General features: G+C 43.4%; 1 protein-coding gene across 2 annotated transcripts in view; it reads right to left on the bottom strand.

Annotated features, from left to right (window-relative positions):
* Positions 1 to 17,618: 17,618 nt before the first annotated feature.
* SV2B (synaptic vesicle glycoprotein 2B) overlaps positions 17,619 to 19,167 on the bottom strand; it is a 110,964-nt gene continuing 109,415 nt past the window's right edge. For both annotated transcript variants that reach the window (XM_026648347.2, XM_026648346.2), the window contains exon 13: positions 17,619 to 19,152. In XM_026648347.2, coding sequence (XP_026504132.1) covers positions 18,969 to 19,152 — 184 coding nt within the window. In that variant the 3' untranslated portion in view covers positions 17,619 to 18,968. The remainder of the gene's footprint in view (positions 19,153 to 19,167) is intronic.

Raw genomic sequence — 19,167 nt, 5'->3', positions numbered from 1 at the left:
CCCTCTACCAGACTCCTGTACCCCACTGGTCTGGGTCTGTCACAATATCTATGTACATGTATTTAGACTCCAATTTACCACTGGAGCCCACACAATGCCCACCAGTCGCAGTTACTACTGCTCATAATATATAGGTATAAAGCCACACACCCCAGAAAAGCTCCAACAGGTCTGAAATACAGCAGCCCATCTGCTTAGCAACACACGTCACCACCAACCTGTCACAAAGGTGTTCTGTTCTCGGCGTTGGTTCCCCAGTTCTAGATCTCTGTTCTGATGTGTAAAGCACTCCATAGGGGTGACCCTTACTATTTGAGTTGTCATCTCTCTCTCACACACACACACACAACCGCACCTCCCACAATAACTAAGATACAAGCTTCCCTCACTGTTCAACGGTTCCTTGTTGGACTGTGAGTGCCTGAGACAGAATCTTCGGAGGAGCTGGATCTAGACTATGGAAGTCATGCTGGTCAGAAATGAGAATGACCATGGGCCTCACCACAGTCAGAACTAAATGCAAAACACTTCTTTGATTAAGCTTTCCCTCACTAATTTCTTCACACACAACACATCCACTCTCACACACAAACATAAACAAACTACGAAAACCCATACATTAATCTAGCTGTGTTTTTCCTACCAGCTGGAAAGCGAGACTGGGAAAAATTATTTTTTTCCTATTTTAAATACACGGGAAACACAGAGATGCTATGGAGTTGGGGTGCTATATAAGTACTGAAATAGACCTTATGTTGTTGGGGTGCTGTATAAGTACCTAAATCAGTGGTTCTCAAACTGGGGTCGCCGCTTGTTCAGGGAAAGCCCCTGGCAGGCCGGGCTGGTTTGTTTACCTGCCAGGTCCGCAGGTTCGGCCGATCGCGGCTCCCACTGGCCGCGGTTCGCCGCTCCAAGCCAATGGGGGCTGCAGGAAGCGGCGCGGGACAAGGGATTTGCTGGCCGCCGCTTCCTACAGCCCCCATTGGCTTGGAGCGGTGAACCACGGCCAGTGGGAGCCATGATCGGCCGAATCTGCGGACCCGGCAGGTAAACAAACCGGCCCGGCCCAGCCCGGCCCGCCAGGGCCTTTCCCTGAACAAGCGGTGGCCCCAGTTTGAGAACCACTGACCTAAATGGATATTTGGAGGAAGGAGTTTACTGAAGACAGGGATACATGAACAAGCAACTCAGCTGCTTTACATGGGAGGAGCTGCTGGTTCAGTTCAATGGCTGCTGAAGTTGCAGATGACTCTCCCAGAGTCAGCAGTGATTTTCTTTCCTTAATTAATCAATTGCACAAGTAACTGAGGTCCATTAGGAAGGCAGATGACTGTCTACAGACAATGATTATTGGCCTTTGGATTGTCCAAAAAAAATTCAGCAAGATAAATAAATTTGAGGTTTAATGAGATCATTTAGCTTAACAAAAAACAAACAAAAAAGGGACCAGAAAAGGCATATAATAAACCACTACATCTGCATCATGAACTTGGAACAAACAACAGGCCCCAGTTTTAGATGTTGTCTGCACTTGGACAAGTACATAATGGAGCACTGATATCATCTACAAGTTACTACATTTAGCACCACAAGACTCATGCCTTAATAATAAAATAGCAGGACTGATGGCCTGAGACTGTGTTCAGGTTCAGTAACGCAGGCTGTCATCATTGTTGTTATTATTAATAATAAGTGACATTTCTATAGCACCCTTGACTCTAAGGAGTATCAAAATCTGTTTAGAAATAATGTGTGGTGTGTGTGAAGACATAACTAGCTCAAGGTCTTTATACGTATTTTACAAAAGACCTCAAGACCAGATTTTCAAGTGCTCAGCACACCCAATTGGGACTAGGTTTTCAAAAGATGTCAGCTTCCATTTAGGCACCTAACTAAGAGCCAGATTTTCAAAGCGTTCTGCACAGAAGCTCTCATTACCATATTTATGGGCTGATTTTGTGAAGAGTTTTGTATACTCGTTGCTTAACTATTGAAAATCTGGCCATTGTTGTGAGTACTGAATATTTTCGACAACTGCCCGTAGTGTGCTCTGTGCTGTACGTTTATGTATGTATGTCATTCATTCACTTTAGTGACAAGAAGAGGTGAGAACATTGATCTCATCTGAAAGATAGAATAATCCGTAGCAAACGACCTGCCCTCAGGTCCTTGTTACTATTGTACACTGATTTACATTTACAGATTTTCTTTTGTGTTTTCCCCCTGAATTTCTTTCCATTTTCAATGCTTGAAATGAAGGGTGCTTGATGTCCCCAACAAGGGGTGCAAGCAGTGACCCTTGGGTGTCTCCAATCTCCACCCTTTCCCTCCCCACCGCTCCCGACACACAAAGGTCTTTGCTGATGACTCTGATGACTTTTTAGATAGATGAAGCTTGAAGACATGAAACGCATGCAAAACTGATTCTGAACACAAGTGACTCTACATAAGTAGTTCATAGCTGAAGCATGGGATTATATGAAGAAGACAAAGAGATCCCTCGTCTCCTGGGCCATAGCTTCTTTGAAGGCCTAACTACCAGAACAGAGCCATTTCATCAATATGGATTGCCCAGATTTAGGCCTAACTGCTTCCTGTTGTGAAGAACCCACGTCAGACATTCTAGAGGAAAATCTGCACAATCTGATGAAATTGGAGTGGAGAGTGGTGGAGTGTGACCCCATTCAACAAGCACAGGAACTGGGATAAAGTCAGTCCATGTCACAACCTGCAAAGTGTATTCATGCCACTCGTAATTACTGAAAGGTCTAGGATGAAATTCTTCCCCATGAAGTGGGTCAGCACAAGGCACAGGGACCACTTAAGTGCTACTTAAATCTTGCAAATTCTCACCAACATTGGCAATTCCTTCTTTAGTGAGATCATTCTACAACCTGCCCTGAAATGTTCAACAGTCCAGACCATGCTCAAAAACCATCATTTGATGTTAACAATCTCACCAAGGAAAGCCCAGTCTCCAAATGCTCCTTCAGGAATATTTGACCTTTGTCAATATTTTAGAATTCCCTTCCAATCAGAGTTCATGCTCAGACATTGCATGGAGGTGGTGCTGGTTGCAATGACGGACAAAGCTTAGGTGTTCATGCTAATACTGCTTGATGATTTGGGGGGAGGGGTTGCCTTTGCTATAAAGACTATGTAGCTGACCCATCTATGAGACCTTGCAGATGTGGACAGAATTGTACTAACCTGGCCTTACTCATTCTTCTCTGATAGTCCCAAGAAAGTTCTTTCAAGGTGCTGCTTCTCTTTCCCAAGGACTCTTGCATCTAGAGTTTTTCTGGGCTCAATCCATCCTTCTCTCTTAATTCAACTTGTTTATGTAAAGCTGCAAGGTGAAGCTGATGTGGTGCTATAGTCTAGAATGCCATCAATAAGCCAATGGCACCCAAATCAACAACCTTTTTGTATCTAGTACAGAAGGTCATAGTATCTAAGGAAATTGTAACCTGGGTGGCTCAAGTCAACCCAGAATATGATGGAGGTAATATTAGTAGAAGGAGAAAAGCATTGGTAGGAGTTATGACCTCATCCTCTACGATGAGGATATCTACGAAGGATATCTGCCCGCTGGTTTTCATGGCATAATTCAGCCTCCAGGTCATGTTGGATGAGGAACCTACCCATGATGTTCCATGCTTTTGTCACCTCCTGGCTAGACTAATGCACTGTGTTCTACCCAGGGTAGGCCACGAAGGCCATGCAGCTGGTACATCATGAAGATACCTACCTCCTTCTAAGCATGACATGAAGAAAATACTTCTTCCCCATTGACCATCAGAGACTGCCTCTCCCACTATGGAGTGAGGATAGAGCTGTCGTAGATAGTGGAGGTGAAGCGTTCTCGGCGGAGGGCTCACATCTATGGAATTCCTTACCGCTGGAAGTCAGGATGAGCCTGATTCTTGTCACTTATAGTGCATTTTGCAAGATCTGTCTGCTTGCTTTGGACTTCCCCCCATTATGGAGGGCTAGCAACATTCTCCTGATAGACAACCCAACAGGCAACCCTTCTGGTCTTTTTGGAGAGTCCAAGTCTTACTTGGATAGAACTGAACTGAATCTTATTTCCATTCCCAGCATTTAAATAGAGAGCGGACAGATCAGTGGCTAAACAAGTGGCCAGATGGACGATAGATGGACAAAGGGATGTATGTCGGTGACATGAGTATCAGTGACTTCCCCTGTAGTAAGGATGGAAAGAAAAATAGTGCCCAATATATTAGCCATTCTGTGGGACTCATCCTGTTCACTGCATTAATAATAACTCTACATTATCCTGTGGATATTTGTTTGTTTGCATTCTTACTAGAACAGTGTGTGCTCTGCAACTCTGCTCCAGTATGTCGAGTAATTTTTTTTTTTTTTTTGGCTGTCTCAGACTTTGAGCTCTGCAGAGGACCAGTTGAGGTGTTTCTCCCCCACCCCCTTCCTCTAAGGAAATTCATGCCATGCAGGGGTGAGATGTCAGGAATATGCAGATAAAGTAGCCCAAAAGCTGGTATGAAGGCGGCTCAGTGAGAAGTGCAATTTGCATTGTAAAGGAGCCTCATAAATATGCAGCCTATTAATAACTGCCTTCATTGTGACAAATGTCACCAAGCTGATTTGAGTCACTTTGGAGGTGGAACGGATAACAATTATGTGGCACCTGAGAGGAAGACTCTCTCAACAAATGTATTCTCGTTTTTGTTTCTGTAGTGCAATTTAAATATCCAAGTCCAGGTTGTCAAGTCTTTAGAACTAAAATTATTTCTGTGGGACATTTGCATCTCACCAGCCAACCAGCCCCATTACCGTTCGTGAAAGCAAAACTTGAAAGAACAGGGGCGTAAACAGCAATGGAGAAGATTAAAGCCCTTGGCATTTCAGGCACCTCTGAAGCTAGGCTCTGAGCTACGGCTGAGGGGCAGTTTGCCTAGATTGTCTGCGTGTGAATGAGTGACACTCGAATGAAAGTTATTGCATGTTACTTGATGTTCGTTGTGGAACAGGGAAATCACTCTTATTGTCAATGACTGCCTAATTTAGGAGATTTGCAAAGCCCTCCACTAAGCTCCATCCTTGCATGGGCTCAGAAGGCACAAGTCAAGGACCAGCAATGATTACAGTCATCAGTACTTCAACAAGGATTCTGGCAATTGTCCCACCCTGCAGACTCTGTGTACTCTATGCGGCTAGTTGGCTACAGAAGTGTTCCTTTGGAAACAGCAGAAAGAGAAGAGTGATCCAAGAGAACCAGTCTCAGCTCCATAATTGTGGAGGGTGAAACTTTTACATACTTTGGGTGAAATCCTGACCTCACTGAAATCAATGGTCCAGCTCCCAACTACAGCCTGCAGGTACAGGGACCAAGAGCATGGGTATACTGCACATAGGCCACCAGACAGTCGGTCCCTACAAGTGGGGGTTGGGTGTGAGTAGGTGGCATAGAGGTGAATTGCTACACATCCCACTATGAGAGTATCAGGCCTTCACTGCCATCCAGTCCCTACAACCTCTTGAAAGGTTTAAGACAGTGTTTCCCAAACTTGGGACGCCGCTTGTGTGGGACTCCCACTGGCCGCGATCGGCCGGACCTGTGGACGCGGCAGGTAAACAAACCGGCCCGGCCCACCAGGGGCTTTCCCTACACAAGCGGCGTCCCAAGTTTGGGAAACACTGGTTTAAGAGATGGCAACTGCAAAGTTATCAACACCTTCATATTTTTTGTTTTGGTACCGCCGATGCAAATAACAATTACACAATCTGACAAGGAGAAAATGGAATTGTGGCATGTTAGGCTGCAAGTATTTAGTTTAGTGATTGAGGCTGTCTTTTACTATAGTGTAATGATACCACCTGGCCAGATAGGAGCGAGCTGGGCCATTATGGGCTTTTCTGCACTTTCAATTTAAATTACAGTTGCTATGATTTAAGATGCTATCTCCCTGAAAGGTCCATGCTTTCCTTGTGAGTAATAATTATTCTTGGCTAATAGCGTAAGTTGCAAGGCTGGTAATTAGTAGTTTTATGACATTGTAATTTTGCTTCATATTGTCTGAGACTTGGATATTTTGTTCACTGCTTACTAACCTTGATCAGGGATGAATCATTGGTTTTAAAGGACAGCTAGTCTGTAAATCTCATCATCACGCCTTTCATTGCTGTGTGCTTGAGCTTTCGTTCAAAGAGCATGTTCTAGTCCAGGGATCAGCAACCTTTGGCACTCGGCTCACCAGGGAAAGCGCCTGGTGGGCTGGGCTGATTTGTTTACTGCTGCATCTGCAGGTTCGGCCGAGTGCGGCTCCCACTGGCCAATGGGGGCTGCTGGAAGCGGCGTGGGCTGAGGGATGTGCTGGCCGCCGCTTTCTGCAGCCCCCATTGGCCTGGAACGGCGAACCGCGGCCAGTGAGAGCCACAATCAGCCGAACCTCCGGACGCTGCAGGTAAACAAACCGTCCCGGACCACCAGCGGATTTCCCTGAGGGGCCGCGTGCCAAAGGTTGCCAATCCCTGAGCTAGACCAAGCATTATGATTATGTTTATACTCTCTATTGGTTTCTGCAGAGCTGACTGTGATGTAAAAAATTCCACACAATGATTTTACTCTGGGATCAAAGTAGAAGGACAATGAGAAGTTGTAGCTTCAAAAACGCTGTTTTGAACACCAGATATCATGGATTTACTGCAGTGAAGATTTCAAAAAGTACTTAGTCTGTACCCCTTTTGTCCTTGAATTCTTTCTCTGTGGAAACCCCAGCTACAAAGTTCATCCCAGGTAAATTTTCCCTCCACAGTAGATAACCGAAGGTTGCAATGACCTTGGCAATGATTCAGAGGTAAACTCCACTTCAGCATGAACTCTTCTTGATCAATTTCTCCGCTGTGTTAGACACAAAGGGGCTTTGATTTGCCATCAGGCAGGAATCTATTTTCTCACTTCATTTCTACTTATCTTGAACAAACCTTAAATTGACAGTAAAGGACCAAACCTGTATGAGCAGGTGGGCTAGACTAGATGACCTAATTAGATCTTTTCTATCTCTTTTTTCTATGATTTTTGAAACATCCTGCACAGGATAGTGGGCTTATGTCTAGGGGACTGAGTGGCTCAGAGAACTAGTAACAGAATATAGAAACTTTCCCTTAGTAATCATTGGATTGAATGTGGCTGAGATCAGTAGTGCTTGAAATCTGTTCCTATCTGAAGGCTGGTTGGTGACTTCAGCATGGTTCCTAGAGGACAGGTAGGCATTAAGTGGTCCAAGCTCAACAACTGGGCTCAACAGGGTCCCAGCACAACAATGCCACGCACTGACTGTCTCAGTAGAGATGGCACTGAAGAACCATAGAGCACCAGATGGTCGTCTTGAGTGGAGGTGACTGACACACATTGGTAGGGCAGTGCGGGGGAAGCTTGTGCTGCTTCTGCCAGGGCTACCTTTTGCTTTCGGGATGCGTAGATGGTGTTACACGTCGATATGTCAGAATGATGTTTCACACCAGAGGCCTTATCTCCTGGGAGTGTCTGGAGTTCTTGAGCAACTGTGAACATTCAGGGATGGAACCTGGGGACCCTCTCCACGTCTGAATGGATCAAGATGGAGTATGTTGGGACCTGTAATGTCTGCAAGTCACATCACCATATTATTGAGCAGAGCGGGCGCTGAGACAGAGTGAGCAGGGGTAGTATGGGCTGATTAGAATAAGGCACTGAAGGGGAGCAGGCTTCTAAATTAGTCATCGAGGAGCCCAGGTAAAGAAAACCCAATAAATAAATAGCTGGAAAACTTTGAGCAGGCCCCTTGGCTATGGCTGAGGAGCAAGGAGACAGCTCAGGATGGCAGGGAGGTGTGCTGGGCTCACCTGTGCATCCCCAATCCTGGGTTGGCTATATGCAAGGGATTACGTTTATTAGGCACTAGGAAACCTTTCAGGGGAAGGGATAAGCTGTCACCAAAGTGGAAGCAAACTGCTAGCACAGAGAATAGACAAGGTTTTGGTCAATTATTTACATGGTAGCCAGGAAGAAACCAACATGTGCCAAGGACACCTGCTGGGGATTTCAGTTATACAGAGATGGCAAAAGATAGGACAGAAATTACAGCTGAACTGGAGGAAGGACAGGCTGAGATCAGAGGTAAATTCTAGAAAGGTAACAGGGTCAGACTAAGAGGCTAAATACAAACATGTCAACAACAAAAAAAACTATAAATGTCTATCTATTGTCAGTGTTTGCAGAGTGCCCACTATTCTAGTATCTATGCACTTTTATTATTATTATTATTTATTTTATTATTTATTTGTATTCTAGCAATATGTGGAGGTGTCAACTGAAATGTATGCTAAACACTATACATGCACATAGCAAGAGAAAATCCATGCCCTAAGAGACAAGACAGGCAAAGAGAGCCTTATTATTTCCTTTTCATAGAAGGGAAACTGAGGCACAGATAAATCAAGTGACTCGTCTAAGGTTACACAGGGAGTCTGTGCCAGACAGGGAACTGCATTCAGATCTGTTTGTATATGGCCAAAATAAGCTTGCCAAAAGGTTGCCCTGTTTCTTGGTGATATATCGATATTTGTATAGACATAACTATGTCCTGTCAGTACATTGTTGGTTGTTGTGGAGCAGTTTATTGATAATGGGGTTGTGAGAGGGAAAGGTGCTGCTAGGAAGTTTTCAAAGGTTTTCTATTCCGTTTGTTGTGAACTTGGAAGAAAAAGCATGAAAGTGCTAAATTCAGCACTTGAAGATTTTGAAAAGCCAAGTGCAAGATTCATTTCTCAGCGTGAAGCAGAAGATTTCAAAGTTAAGAAAGAGCTCCCTCTGGAGAAATATTATCAGCTCTTTCTGAATTCACACAAGCCCCTTTGAACCTGCTCCAGTAGCTGTCCTGCCTGAGGCGGTTTGTCATAGAGAACAGTTGACGCCTCATGAAAAATATTGGACAATTTCATCCCTGGCATAACTCCCTTCACTTTACTGGAGTTACACTATGGAGGAATGTCGCCAATTCTGTTTGGATATTGTGTATTGACTGGATGTCTGCTTCACTCCTTTGTTGTGAAACAAAAATATTTCCAGGAAAACCCAGTCTTTTGAATCTCAAAAAGAGACAGTCAGTATAAAATTCATCTGTTGGCATCAGCACTTAAATACCCAGATGACAGGTACCTTATAGATAGACCGAGAGACAGAGTGGTTTAAAAATCTCCCTCCTTCTACTAGATTATTCAAACAAAGAATTTTTAAAACCAGATTTACTTTGCACCGTGCATGCTGGTTATTTCCTCTTTGCATTTAACAGGGCTTTATCAGTAAAATTAGACTGGTTGGTTTCACTTTTGTTTCTAGTCCGTTTCCCTTTATAGTCATTGCAGGAAGTAGCCTACTACCTTTGTTTGGGGTTGCAACAGTAGGGGAGGAGCTGTGGAAGGTGGGCCTGATCCAGAGCCAATTAAAGCTAATAGAAATATTTTTTTTTATTTCAGTAGATGTAGGATTGGGCCCTGTTCGAATAAAAATCCTGCTTACATTGAAATTTGTTTTAAAGATAATGTCAAAGATTTCCATGTCAGTTGAGTTTCATTTTTTTAAAAAGACCGTTTTTGTGACAAGATTTAAATATGGGGCCAAAAGTTGGTGAATGTTAAACCTGTAGCCATATAAGACAGGGGCTCTCAAACTTCATTGCACTGCCACTCGCTTCGGACAACAAAAATTACTACATGACCCCAGGAGGGGGAACCAAAGCCTAAGCCCTGCCACCCTGGGCTGGGGCAGGGGCAAAGCCCAGGGCTTCAGCCCCAGGCCTGGGGCCTGTAACCTGAGCCCCACCACCCAGGGCTGATGCCTTCAGTCTTCAGCTTTGGTCCCGGGTGGTGGGGCTCGGGCTTTGGCCCCGGGCCCCAGCAAGTCTAACGCCAGCCCTGGCAACCCCATTAAAACAGGGTCACAACCCACTTTGGGGTCCTGACCCACAATTTGAGACCCGCTGTTCTAACACATTGGTATGTGTGTTACAGCTCCTACTCTGGGCCCAGTCTGCAGGGTATATGTATCTGTTACAGCCTTTAGCTAGCAATGAGTGGCTCTTTAGCTCAAATTGTAGCAGCTTGTGTTTCTTGTTTGTTTGTGTTTTTAAAGCTCTGGAGGTCCCCACTTTAATCCCCGGTATGTTGGCCAAGATAGGGAAAGTCACAATAACAAGACTGTGCTGTCGCAGGCAGAAGATTAGGAGCAGCTCAGGTTACACGGGGTTGTGTGGTTGTGAAACTCCTGTTTTGTTGTTTTTTCATGTAACTCTCCTTTCTAAGGGGAGAGGAGAAATGCAGGTGGTAGATGAAAGGGTCATAGAAAAGCATTGTGTTTAGAAACAGTTCTATCTCTTTAAACCTCAGTCATAGTCAAGAACAATGATTGCGTGGCAGCTTCCTACTCAACATTGCTACTGACTTGACCCAAGGGAACTTAGAGCCATACTTGCTGAGCTGACAGAGCTGTGAAAGCACATTCAATTCTTGTGCCTCACCGAAGCAACCCATGGGGATGTCTTTGCAAATAGAATTTGTTATTGTGTTTGGATTGTTGCTCAGAGCTGCAGATCAGCTTGCTGCATTTACAAGCTCAACTTTGATAGGGATCTCCAGTGGTTACTGAACCAATGGAGACACCTTGGCTGAAGAGGGAAAATTATGTAGGCACTGAAAGAAAAATCACCCCTCGAAAGCCAAAAATTCCGTAGGCAGATCCTGTGCCTCCCGCAGGAAAACCTAGGAGAAGGCAAGATGGAGAAAGCTCTGTGAGATTCTCCTGTGGACTTCCCAGCAAATTCTTCCATCAGGGTAGAGGTGGGCCCAGCACGGAAGAAGCAGGATATTCACCTAATCAAATATCACTGATCCCTTGAGCTGTGGGTGGTTCTCAGGGCTTCTGACCAGGGTTATCTACTAGGAGTCCCTGAGCTTCTGAGCTGCTCCTGCCCAATGAGGTCTCTTCCCAGGTCCCAGTCACCATAGCTCCTGTCACCTGGGGGCAACATGGATTACGCAGTGGGTATTACCTCATGGAGCTCTCCCTTAAGGGGACGGTCAAAAGCACGGAGGAAATCTGCTCAGGAGTTAATACTGTCATTGGCAATTTCACCATGAGACCAAGGGCATGCCGGGGGTTCAGAGACAGGGCAAGCTGTATAGGGAGGATGAGATCCATAGGACATGATCTGGCCTCCTTGGCTGAGTCCTTCTGCTTCTGTTATGCCACTTAGTATGGCTGCAAGTCCCATTATTTCCCTCCCACAACCCACTTCTCTGTGCGCATGCACCCCCACACACATCCTTTGTGGCGGGTGGGAGAGTGTCACTCCTCCTGCCAAAATGGGTGTTTGAGGGTGAGTTACAAAGGAAAAATGGAACCAGAAGAGGAAAAGAGATGAACCAGTTAAAGAGAATAATCATAGAGAAATGGACAAAAATCCTCCTACTAGTTTCCTCTGCAAGTCCTGGAGGCAGCATAGGAACAGCAGCATTAACTCCACCAGTAGGTTACCCTTCTCAGCCTGTTCCCTCCAAATTCCATCCTTCCACATTAAATGATATTGGCATATTTCTGACTTTTTCTTCTGTTTGTACAGTGCCTAGCACAATGAGTTCCTGTCCCATGACTAGAGGTCCTGGGAGCTACCACAATACATATAAGAAGAAGACGACTTTTCTCTGATCTTTGTTCGTAGGCCAGCAGAAGTCTATTTTGTGTGTATGTGCTGCCATCTAGTGGTACCAAAAAGACAAATTATTTCAGAGGCAAGATGGGGAAGAATTTGAGAGAAAATCAGCGGAGACAAAATGGAATTAAAGTCTGTTATAGTTTAGCCCAGGGGTCGGCAACGTTTGGCACGCGGCTCACACCCTGGCGAGCCACGTGCCAAACATTGCTGACCCCTGGTTTAGCCCATGTGTATATGTGTGTACAAATATATATGGCCTTTATTTACTATAACAGGCCAAGCAGGTGCTACAGAATAAACTGTTCTCCAGTTGAATTATAACTTTTGAGATGTAAGTAGTAGTTGGTTAATTTTTACACTGTGCTTTAAAAATGTAAACTGCTATATAAATATTATTATCATAATGTGCTGTAAATCCACTCAGTGCATTGAAGGAGGCAGAAAAAATGCTTCTGTTGCAAATCACTTGATCAGTTCTTCTGTGATAGACACCTGCTCACTAGGAACTGCACTGAGAAATACAAACCAATTTCCTATAGACCTCTGAACAGCCCTCACATGGCAAGGATTTTTATTGCTACCAAATTGGGCTCAGTTTCAGCCAACAACTTCAAAATCAAGGATTCTGTCTCCTATTGCCAATTCTCTGAGCCAATCATTCTCCCTTTCCAGCTTTTTAAACAGAAAGAAACTCAAAATTGCAAAATTTGGAAGCTGGTCTCAACTTTGAAATTTCCATAGTAGAGGGGTGTTAAAATTCGAGGCCACTAATAAAAAAGGGACTGCTTCCCAATAATCTTGATCCAGATTTAGTTTCCAGTTTCAAACCACCTCACAGTTCAGGTATATGGTTTAGACCAGGGGTCAGCAACGTTTGGCACACGGCTTGCCAGGGTAAGCACCCTAGGGAAAAATGCTCGCTTTGGTTCACCTCATAGAACTGCAGTCCACCGGGATGCTGAGGCACCTGGGTAAATCTCAGATTAGGAAAGTTGTCTTACCAATGGAGCCGGAGTGACCTCTTTGTTTCATTAATTCCAGTTTCAAGGTGTTATATTTCTTTGTCCTTGAATGTTTCTCTGATTCGCTTTAGGTTGTTGCACCTGTTCTGTAGCTAGAGAACTTGAGCACTCAGTGTAGCATCTTTCAGCAACACTAAATTCATTAGCACCACATCAGAGATGGTTCAAAGTCAAACCCTGGGTCCAAGCCCCTCTGAACTTCACTGAAGTCTATGTCCAGAACTGAACTTTGTGCGGCAGGCCTGGCACTCCATCCTATATAGTAGATATAGCTCAAATCTATGCTTGAGCCCCACTTATTTTTCAGACTTCCTGCTCTGATCTCCATGTGGATGATATCTCCATGCTGCCTTGTGCATAATCGTTGTCCCATGTAGCACATGTTCTTTTAATTCGATTGTAAGCTCCTTAGGGCAAGTACCTCTACAGTTATGGGGCTCTGTGATGAATAATAAATTTACATGGCTTCAGTGTTTGTGTACACATATATACTATGTGTTAGTCTGTCTACAACTCTGTGTCCTCCTGTATGTCAATCTGGCCTCCTTTTTTGCACAGAAAGCCATTAATTGAGTCTGAAAATGTCACTTAGATGTCTACATACCTGATTTGCAAGCACAGTTGAATATTTAGATATGTGCATGTCCTAAACCATGTCTACATATAATTACAGGTGGAAAATATGGATGACTCCATGGCAATATTGAGGTGTGTGTGTTAGCTTTGTTTTAGATCGGTGGTTGTGACGTTAGCTGATTAAAATATGACCATGTAGATTATTGTTGCTACCACTGTTATATAATTGCAATAAATCTTGTACAAAGTGGGTCAAGTAAGGTGTCAATTGAAAAGTTATGATTTGCTGAATATGATTATGCTATTTATATGCATGTATTGTTTTTATATTTGAAGTTATGAGTATTGGCTCTGTACCTGTATTTCAAATGTTTGCTCCTGAGTAGCACCCACAAGGTATTTAGCCTACACATCTTGAAGGTACTATTCAAGTTAAATGGCTCATCAAGGAACACTTAACTCGCAATGGATCATGGGATAGCTACACTTAATAAACTTTCCTGTGAACATTCCATCTGGAATATAGGTAATGTCTTCTGCTGTGACTAAGCGAAATCAGGCATGGACATGTGACTTGCCCATGTGACCCCAAACACCATCTTGCTACCTGTACTTTTCCACAGTGAGAACAATGGGTTTCCCTTCACCTGAGAGAAGCTATAAAAGGCCCTGAAAATATCTCCATTTTGCCTCTTTCCTGCTCAAACCTCTGGACTATGGACTTACACTAATGGGAGCATTCTAACCAAGGCACTGAGGACATTCCAGTGATTTGGAAGCAACCAGAGACTTGACTTAAGCCAGCCATTTATTCCATCACTGCTACAAGCCTGATCCAAGAACTTTGCAACTGTGGTACATATCTGATTCCTTTAACCAATTTTAACTCTCATCATTCTTTCTTTCTTTCTTTCTTTCTTTAAATAAACCTTTAGATTTTAGATACTAAAGGATTGGCAACAGTGTGATTATTGGGTAAGATCTGAGTTGTATATTGACCTGGGTATGTGGCTGGCTTATAAAGAGAAATGTTCATTTATGAGGTATTTTCTTACAAGAAGACACAATTTAGCTGTGTCTGGAGGTCATTGTTTTTGTTGGGTGCCCTCTCCATCGGTTGCTTTCAAAACGAGAGGTTTTCTGTACAGTACATTAGAAAGTATGAGGCCTGACAAAAGAGTGGTAGGAATGAGACTTAATCAAGTTGGGACTGGCAGGGAGGATACAGGTATCCTACATCAAATGAAGACCCTTATTTTTGAGGTGAAAGGTCAGCAGCTACAGCCCCAGTAGAAGAAGGCGAGCTATACATTGATGCATGGACACAGCAAGAATTGTTTTATTTCTTCCAGATTTTAATGTGACAGAACAAAAACAAAGTCCATTGCAATGACTCCATTTTCCAGTGACAGTCAGACACGGATCAAACCAAAAAAAATTAAAAAAGAAAGAAAAGAAACCAAGGAAATGGAATTGGCCATTTCACACATACAGAGTCAGCTGAGAGAACATCTACATGAAACATTCCATTAAATGTACCACACTGGATATTATTTACAGAGAAATACAAGTTTAGACAACTCTAAACGGCCTGGGACGGCGAACTGCGGCCAGTGGCAGCTGCGATCGGCTGAACCTGCGGACACTGCAGGTAAACGAACTGGCCAGGGGCTTTCCCTGATGGGCCACGTGCCAAAGGTTGCCGATCCCTGCAGTAGGGTGAGGATAAAATCACTGGATGATTGGGTGCAGCTTTACAGGGAGCTAATTGGGCTGCAGGTGAACAAAAAACAGGATGTGTTGAGGGTGTATTTAGGGATTTGACAGATCTCTGTAATAAGAACAAGCTGGGCTTTATTCCCCCATGCTACAGTCTTTGTTATATCCCTAGCACTGTATCATCCCTTCTCAGACTATTGTGATATTAGCTATCAGATGCAGTGTGTGTCTAAGCTCTCACGTTAGAACTGGGCTGGTGAACTCCTCGTCCAAAGTTCACAGACAAGGACTGTACTATCCATCAAGATGCATCCTGTGCACCTCTGAGTGATTGATTCATAGACATTAGAGATGCAACTGGCATATTATATCATCTAGCTGATGCCCCTGGCTAGTGTAAGCCTGATACCCACTGTCTACTGCTTAGTACTTTGTCCCCACAAACCTCTGGATCCAAACTTCCACCATGCAGACTCTGGGGAAGATTAATCCCCGGAAGAAGAAAGGCTTCTAAAGTTTCAGTGACCATCTCCTACTTCCTCATTTCTAATAACTGAAGATCTCAGTTTCTGCCTCCTGAGAAGCGAATTGATGGGTTTTTCAACATAAACACCGTGGCTACAGTCGTACAAAGTCAGTGCAGAACACAATCGGGTCAGGTTAGTACTTTTGAATGTCCCACCACTACACACTTATCTGACTAACAATGCTTAGTAAAATTAATAAAGATGACCGCTACATCACAGAGTCATGCAACACAATTGCCCAGAACATGAAACATTCTCCCCAAATACACTGGGACAAATGGAGTGAGTCACCCTGATAGTGGTTTAATCACAAGAAAGTCTATGATCTCTTCAGTGCTGAAGTACATATTTAAGGTCAGGCTTGACAAAGCCCTGTCTGGGATGATTTAGTTGGTGTTGGTCCTGCTTTGACCAGGGGGTTGGACTAGATGACCTCCTGAGGTCCCTTCCAATCCTGATATTCTATGATTCTATGATACCTCCAGCAGTGGGAAAGGATAGGATGTTTTTCAGGGAACACTGCTTTCTGGGACACAATCCTCAGCAGCAGCGAAAGGGTTAAGGAGGTGCCCGTGTACTGTTGCCATATTTAAAAGGACATAGCAGCATTAGCTTCAGCCTTTCTGAGGGACCGTGTGATGTGCATAAAGAAAGCTGGACCTAGCCCTTTTGAAGACTAGTAGAGAAGGGTTCAAACTCAAAGCTATCCATAAATTGAAGACAGGAGGCATAAGAAGCCTAGAATTATTACAGCAGCTCATGATTTTGTCACTTTCATAAGCCTCAACCTAAATCTGAAAAATCTATAGCCAGTTGTAACCTGGGAGCTTCACAATTACTTATTGCAATTTCCTTGCTTGAGACGACCACAGAACAGTGAAACCCAATGGAGATTTAGTGTCGGGGCAAGGAGTCACAGAAACATTTGCTTCCAATCATTTACATATACTCTGTATACTTCTACTGTAGAAAATATACTCCTTACAGTGGTGCCATGAATGAATCCCGCAGGTATTAGGGAACAATATTATTGTGAGTTACTGCTTATATATAACTGCCTCTGTGCAGCAGAGGAGTTAGACTTTAAAGTCTTTAACCCAGGTATAGGGGATTCAGAGTGGCCTCTTTCCTATCCTTAAAGGCAGGGAACCCAGCGGGGGAGATCAATATGGCTTTTGAAGGTCATGAAAGAGGAGAGGGAGCACATGGACAGAGCAGTTCAACTCAGTGGGTGGATGAGGAAAAAAGGAGAAAGAAAGAACAAGTGATCCACATAACTCCAGAATCCAATCAGCATGTGAGTTTCTAGTGATCTGTTAGTCAAATTAGTGATCATCCCTAGTAGTAAGATGCATTATTGCATGGTAACTGTGCCATTATAACTCATTTCACTGCTGCCTTGTTGTGTAAATGGGAAATCCCTGTGGATTTTGTCAAATTTCAGCTTGGATTCAAATGTGAACCAGTGATTTTTAAAAGCACATATGGGAACCTTGGTTTTTCTTTGCACTGTACCACTTCTCCATCAAACCCGACAGTGGCAATAGTACCAAACAGCTTTTTATGTCACCAACTGTCATAGTGACACAAATTTCCCATCACTCATCGGTTCCCATTAGATGTCAGCCAGCCTCTGTGCCTGCTAATGGTCTGATTAGCATTATCTATATTGTCAAGAGCAGTGGAAGATTGTTTATTTTTTTGCCTTTCATTCTTGCTTCCAAAAAATATATCCAAAAATGCAACTGAACATGAATAGTAGAACCTCAGAGTTACGAACACCTCGGGAACGGACATTGTTCATAACTCTGAACACAACATTATGTTGTCCTTTCAAACGTTTACAACTGAATGTTGACTTAATACAGCTTTGAAACTTTACTATGCAGAATAAAAAATGCTGCTTTTAACCATCTTAATTTAAATGAAACACACCCTTACCTTGTCAAATCTCTTTTTTTAAACTTTCCCTTTTTTTTTAATAGTTTACGTTTAACAACAGTACTGTACTGTACAGTAGTTGCATTTTTTTTCTGCTGTCTCATTGCGTACTTCCGGTTCCAAATGAGGTATGTGATTGACCAGTCAGTTTGTAACTCTGAGATTCTACTGTATCACTTTGTGTCAAGTTGTGTGGCAAAGCCAAAGTCATATCATGAGGAATATAGGAATTCCAAGAACAATCTTTACAGGATTTAGAACTTAATTATTCCACTTATCAGACAATTAAATGTACTGTACAATGAAAGTTTGCTAAGTGCATTCTCTAGACACCAGGTTACAAGGCTATAAATACAGTAATTGTGCTTACAGTGCTTCAATAAGACCCAAATCTATAGGAAACTCAAACATCATTTTCCTTAACTAATATGGCTAAAATGCTGGTAAATTCTAGTAGTTACCATACTCTAGACTTTAAACAAAAATTGTCCCCTATTTACACTGCATAATATATACACATTTGGTTTGCAGAATCCCCAACATCATGCCAATTTCTCTTAAACAGAACTAGGCAGAAAAAAATCCCTATTATACAAATATCCTAAAATCAACACCATTAAAGAACTGTTGACTGGACAAGAATGACATGTCTCTTCCTAGGGATTGCTCTGGATGTCTTGGATTAGTGGGACTTGGTTTTAGTTTTGTTTTAGTTTTAGATTCTTCTTAATGAGAACAATATAGAGATTTAAAATTAGAACTTGAAATAGGATATATTTTTTATTTAAAAAATATCCCAGATCAAGAACATGACTAGTGATTCTTGGTGCCCAACTAGAGATAATATAAAGGGGTCTGATTTTCAGACAGCACTGAGCACTTACCTTCTAAAAAATCAGGCCCTTGAAAGGTGTCTCAACTTGGGCCCCCCAAAATCAAGATATTCCATATCACTAGTCATTTTTGGAAATCTTGACCCCAAAGCTAGACCTAACCTCAGCAGAGTTGGTTTGTTAACTATCTTCCAGTTGTTTTGCAAGCCAGGACAGCTTGTGCTAATTGCCTGAAACAGCTCGGAAATGCAGATGTTTTTTTGCAACTCACCCAGGGCATATAAGGGTTTGAATCTGTTCTCCCCTTTGATGCCTGCACACACAATGCTGCTGTTAATATTTTGTGTCAGTTATGCCCATGCATACCCGGGAAGGACAGATCCTCAGTCTCTCCCCAGTGTGGGTTGGATCTAAAGCAAATGAGCAAAGTTCTGCAGTGTGTATGTACGCTGGTTGCAAAGAGCCAATCATGGATGGGAAGTGGTCTTAAATTAGGGGTTGTCCCCACCCCCCCGATAGCTGAGGTATCAGCAGCAAAGGATAAATGGACATTTTGATTTTTCTAGACATGGCTCTTTTTTGTAGCTCTTCTTTATTTCCCTGCTGCCCAATTGCTCACATCAGGACCTGTTCTCGAGTCTCTGGTAGCCTCAGGGCTAGCAGGCCTCCCGCAACCAGCACAGAGGAGGCCAGAAGGATGGGAACCACTTTGGTTATCCCGACAAAGGAAGCAAAGATAGAGTTCCCCAGGATGGCACCAAACTTGCAGAGACCGTTGAGGATGCCAAAGGCTGTTGATCTGCAGGAGAGGAAG

The sequence above is a fragment of the Terrapene carolina genome, unplaced genomic scaffold, assembly GCF_002925995.2.
Source record: "Terrapene carolina triunguis isolate 2854851 unplaced genomic scaffold, T_m_triunguis-2.0 Scaffold67, whole genome shotgun sequence".
NCBI lineage: Eukaryota > Metazoa > Chordata > Testudines > Emydidae > Terrapene > Terrapene triunguis.
Note: the sequence above shows the minus strand (reverse complement) of the source record. Positions and strands in the feature narration are given on the sequence as shown.